Source organism: Dipodomys ordii, unplaced genomic scaffold (genome assembly GCF_000151885.1).
Source record: "Dipodomys ordii isolate 6190 unplaced genomic scaffold, Dord_2.0 Scaffold8, whole genome shotgun sequence".
Classification (NCBI taxonomy): domain Eukaryota; kingdom Metazoa; phylum Chordata; class Mammalia; order Rodentia; family Heteromyidae; genus Dipodomys; species Dipodomys ordii.
Window position 1 is genome coordinate 1908574 of NW_012267224.1, and position 5660 is coordinate 1914233.

Below are 5660 nucleotides of genomic sequence, written 5' to 3' on the forward strand. Positions count from 1 at the left end.
GCGCCGGGGACCCCACCGCGGGCGGCGGCCTGGGGGGCGTCGGGCCTGGCCGCCGGAGCACTGACCTTCCCGGAGGTCATGGCGGCCCCGCTCGAGGACTGACCTTCCCGGAGGTGCCGTCCCCCAACACGACGATTTTCAGTTGCCGGTCCTGGCTCTCCTCCTCCGAGTCCGACATGGTGTCCCGGGAAACCTGGCCCGCCCCCCGGGGGTGGAAGGAGGCCAGGGAAGGAGGCGGCCTCCTCCGGGGGAGCGGGGGGAGGCGGGGGCCAGGAGGAAGGCTGGCAGCACGGGGGCAGAACCCCTCCCCGCCCCGGCGTCTCCGCAGCCGCTGGAGGGACCCGGAGACAGTCACTCGCCGGGCGCCATCTTGCCCGCCTGCCCTCTTCCCGCCCCCCTCCCCCCGCCGCCCCTTCCCTTCCGCGAGGCTCCGCCCCCTAAACGTCACGCGGAGCGCACGCCCGGCCTCGGCGCCCCTTGCGGCCGGACCCGGCGGACTGGACCACTGCGCCGCGGCGGGGGAGGACCAGCGTGGTCAGAGAGACGCGAACGCCACCCTCGTCAGGAGCAGTTGACTCGAATACAAAAGCAGTTTGTCACTTCAGTTAAGGAGACCAACATGTGCGTGGAATGGCTCCTGAGAGAACTCTGTGAAAGTCCCTGGTTTCGGTCCCTGCCTGGAAAGGTTCCCCCTGGATGGATGGTTTAATCCAAGGTGGGGGGGGGGAGCAGGCTGATGCACAGTTGCCATGGAAACAGGAGTCGGAGTGTAGACTCAGGGGGTGGGCAGGTCCTGTCTCCCGGGCACCGGGGACGCGTAGCCCGAGGGACCGGGCGGAGAAGGGGCTCCAGCACCCCACCACCCCCAGACACACACGCACACACCCCGGAGCACACACACACACACACACCCCGGAGCACACACACGCACGCACACACGCACACACAGGCGCCTGCTCCGGCTGCGCTGCGGGGCGGCTGTGAGACGCGCGGGACAGCGCCGGCGCCGCGGCTCGTCTTGGTTCCTTCCCGAGCCGAAGCGGGAGCCGCGTCTCCCCGCACAGTCTCCGCGCTGGGACGGCCTGTGGCTCTGCTTTTTAAACTTTTCCCACTTCGGGGGCAATTCATGAGAGGCCTCACCAAGTTCACCGTTAATTCTTAAGAGCTTGGAAGAGTCTTTCCAGAAAATTAAAAAAAAAAAAAGTTTGAGAACTCTCCTGAATTATCTCAGTCCAAAGGGTAGACTTACACTGAACTGTAGACTAACGGGAAATTGTGTAGGAATGACTCCAGCCGTCTTAGTGTTAAACATTTCACATTCATTGTGACCTTTAGTCCTATGTAAATGATTTAGGGGAAAACAGGGGGTGGGGTGGGTGAAGAACAAAAGAAAACCTGAGGCGAGCCCTCCTCCCCCTCCCCCTGCCTTTGTTGTCATTATTGGGTGAGAACGTGCCCTCCGGAACAACTCCAGCCTTTTTCAGCCCATCTACTAGGAATATTACTATGGAAATGACACTATTAAGTACTATTAGCTATTCTAGATATTTTAATTCTGAAGTCTAGATATTTCAGGAAAACAAGGCTCTTTAGAACTAGAATCCTAATTTTAAAGTATCATTTCTGGCGTCCCTGATAGATGATCGTCCAAAGTTTATATGAATAATCTCACATTCAAAAAGCATATTCCTCTATGAAGCAATCTAGACTGTAGATTGATAAAACTTGGTTATTAGAATATTGTTTCAGAGAAAGAAAATTATATAGCCAGACATGGTAATGTAGGCCTGTAATTCCTAACTGTGCAGGAGGCAGAGGCAAGTCTAAGAGTATGGTCTAAGTCCAGCCCTTTAGATAAAAAACTCCAGCTAAAAAATAAACTAAAGATATCTGATTGTAGCTCAAGTTATTAAACTATCTGCCTAGCAAGCACAAGGCCCAGAGTTCAAACCCTAGTATCACATAGATATAGATAGATAGGTAAGTAGATAGATAGAGATACATACATACATACACACATATATACACAGATACATTCCAGCTGACACAAAGTATGCCTGCTCAAAACAGTAAAGGAACATGATCAAAGTGGTTCATAGTGAATTGGTATTACTTAATGCTTAACTGTTCCAACATTTAGTGAATGCCATACTCTTCGCAAGTAATCTGAGCATGGATGACACAGCAGTGGACAAACCCTGGCAAGATCCTGCTCCGTGGAGTTTACATCTGAAAGCAGGGTGTAAATTGGCAGAAGAATAGTCCCATGAGGATGTCTGGTCCTAATCATTGGAAGTGATTTTCAGTGGATGAGCATATGAGATCAAGCAAATGATTTTGAAATGTGGAGATTATGCGGTAATTGTCTCAGTGAACCCTCAATGCAATCTCATGTATCCTTACAAGGGAAAGAAAAGTGGAAGATGAGGATCAGACGGAAGAGGAGAAAGCAATATAACCTAAAGACAGAGAGTGAAGTGATTTCCCCACAAGCCAAAGAATGCTGGTAGCCAACAGAAGCCAGAAAGGACAAAGAGCAAATACTCCTCTGGAGCTTTCCGAGGAACACTGTCCTGCTCACACCATGATTTTGGTCTAGCAACATTGCTTTAGGACTTCCCAGAACTGAAAGCAAATAAATTAGGGTTGTTTTTGGGTACCAAGTTTATAGCAACTTGATAGAACAGCCACTGGAAATGAATGCAGAGGAAGATAAATATATATTAAATCAACAAGAAAACTTTAATAAAGCAGGTGAAGAGTAGAATAGTGCAAAATTTTCTAAACATTATTATTCATCACATAATAAGACCCAAAAAAACTACTGACAACTACGGAGCAAACTGATTCAGAAAGTTCCAACCCTGCTGTCTGTTAGGTTTTTTAAAAGAGGTAGCCAAGTAAGAACTTCACCACACATGTGGTATTCAGGTAAGGGGTAGGTTTATTCAGTAGACCTGCTGGGACCAGGCAAGGTTGGCACTCCACACAGCTGGCAAAAGAGAGAGTCTGGCCCCGGGTTAGGCCTTATATAGGGTGGGGGGGGAGGGAAGGTGTGTCCAAGTAAAGGGAAGTGGGCTCAGGTGGGAGAAAGGTGTGGCCACATCAGATTAAGATGTAACCTCAGTGGATGCAGATGTGACCTCTTCCAGGTGTCCCAGTTGCCTAGGTAACACAGGTACTGGGCGAGGTCTGTTCACCGTCCAGGAATGGACCTTACATTCCAGCCTTTTGATAATTATGAAAAAGGGCGAAGATTCTCTCTGGCTACTTCCTGCTGGCAAGGGGCGTCGACAGTAGGGGTAAAAGGCTGGGATGTGGTCCATTCTGGGAGAAGGCAGCAGGCTGCAGCTGTCACTTGGGTGTTGAGTCCTTTGATGAAGTCTGGAGGAGGCAAGTCTCTTGGACAAAGTCTGGAGAAGTCTCATGAGGCATTGACGGAAACCTGAACAAATGGAAACTCTGACAATTTTCAAACCTAGAATGGCTAACCTTTGAGAGGGAATCTAGAGGGGGGTTCCTGGGACCCAGCCTGCATCACTTTTCAGGGCACAAGCCAAAATGTTATACGAGAAAGAGAGAGAGAGCTAGACGTGATTGGCAGAGAGAGAGCAAAGAGGGCCTGAAAGTAAACAGACTTCTGACCATTTACCATTGCAGTGGCAAAAACTGTTTAAAACTGAGAATGGCAGAAAAATTGACTTGCAGCACTCCATTAAATGTAGAGTCTCTCTGGTGAGTGAAGGAGACCTGACCAGGCCGAAGTGGCGTCCCAACTTCCCCCAGAACCCTCTAGAGAGATATTGCCAAGCCCCCAAAACCAAGCGTCCTCAGCTTCGGAGGTGACCGGCCTTTCAGCTAAAGGCCATAGGAGCTCTCTGGCATGGCGCCATGTCTGGACAGTGACTGAGTGACAAAGAGCCTCTCTTTTCTAGCTATTTTCTCTCTTTTCTAGCTCTCTCTTAGCTCTTTTCCCCAGCTCTCTCTCTCTTTCTCTCTCTTTCCCAGCTCTCTCTCTTTCCCAGCTCTCTTTCCGAGGCCTTTCCCAGCCACATGGAGGACCAAGATGGCCTGGTGCCAGCCGGAACAATGAATAATCCTACACCTTACCTGAATACCATGTGCGTAGTGATGTTCTTACTCGGCTACCTCTTTTTTAAAACCTAACACTGTCTTCTTAACAAATGCAGTAATTATCCATCAATGTTCTTCATCTTTGTGAAGGATTTCATACTTTTGAAGATGCAGAACTGATGACTGAGGATGATGTGAAGATAGAACTTGGGAGTGAGGCCAAATAACAACACTGCTCCAAGTCTGAGCACTTTGGTATTTTTGCTGCAAGCATGAGAAAAACACAGAAATGACTGCCACACACTTATTGGTTCATTTAAATCCTAAAAAGCAATAAAACAGGTAAACCTGTCTTCTTCAAATTGCCTCTCTGTTTTATGTGCAAACATACATTTATAGAATAATTCCAAATCCCAGAAAACTTTCTCATGCTTTCTCAAACATTGCCCCTCAAAGTAACTACCATCCTCACTTCTGTCATGATAAACTAATCTTAGCTACTCCTGAGGTTCATATCAATAGACTACAAGAAATATGTACTTGCCAGGTACTGGGGTCTCACACCTGTAATCCCAGCTACTCAAGAGGCTGAGATTTGGGGTTCAAAGCCAGACTGAGCAGTAAAGTCCATGAGCCTCTTATCCCCAATTAACCACCAGAAAACTGGAAGTGGTGCTTTGGCTTAAAGTGGTAGAATGCTAACCTTGAGCAAAAGAGCTCTGGGACAGCACCCAAACCCTGAGTTCAAGCCCCACAACCAACAACAACAAAAAAAAAGATGTATTCTTCATTGGGAAGCTCTATGCTTTGTGTTTTGAGGAACATCCATACTGCTTTCCAGAATGGTTGAAGCAGTTTAGATTCCCACCAACAGTGTAGCAGCATTCCCTTTGGCCACATCCCCCACTACCAACTACTGTTATCATTTTTTTGATAATGGTCATTCTAACTAGGGTGAGGTGGAATCTCAAGGTAGTTTTGATTTGCATGTCCTTTATGGCCAGGGATGATTAGCATGTTTAAAATTTTTCACCTACCAATTATCACCCATTAATTTTGTGACATGAGCTTCATATTGGACCTGGGAAGGGATTTTCACTATAGGTTATAAATATTTATCCTTGTTTTTCTCTAGTTTTATGGCTTCATTCAACTTCATTTTCCAACTGCATGGATTACAAGTGTGTACCATTGTGCTTGGCTTTTTGAGTTCTTTATATCTTCTGTTGGAAGAATAGTTGGCAAAAATGTTGTCTCATTCTGCAGGTTATCTCTTCACTCAGGTCATTGTTTCCTTTGCTGTGTAGAAAATTTAAATTGGTTTCAGTTGCATTTGTCAATTCTTGCGTTGTCTCTTGGGATATAGGAGTCTTATTGAGAAAGTCATTGCCTATCTTGAAGTGTTCCCCATATATTTTCTTGTAGTAATTTCAGTTTCATGTCTTACTTCAAAAGTAAATTGCATAAAGTAGCAGGATATAAAATTAACCCTCAAAAATCAATGGCTTTTCTGTATGCCAACAATGAGAAAAGCGTGGCTGAAATCAGGAAAGCAACTCCATTCGTAATAGCCCCACAAAAAAAAA

At 47.1% G+C, this 5660-nt stretch overlaps 1 protein-coding gene across 3 annotated transcripts in view; it reads right to left on the reverse strand.

Annotated features, from left to right (window-relative positions):
• Positions 1-383, reverse strand: part of Rab28 (RAB28, member RAS oncogene family) — a 64760-nt gene extending 64377 nt beyond the window's left edge. For 2 of the 3 annotated variants that reach the window (XM_013009164.1, XM_013009165.1), the window contains exon 1: positions 104-383. In XM_013009164.1, coding sequence (XP_012864618.1) covers positions 104-178 — 75 coding nt within the window. In that variant the 5' untranslated portion in view covers positions 179-383. Of the gene's footprint in view, positions 1-65 lie in introns of all 3 variants that reach the window. The other variant, XM_013009166.1, reaches the window with a different exon arrangement.
• Positions 384-5660: the final 5277 nt, after the last annotated feature.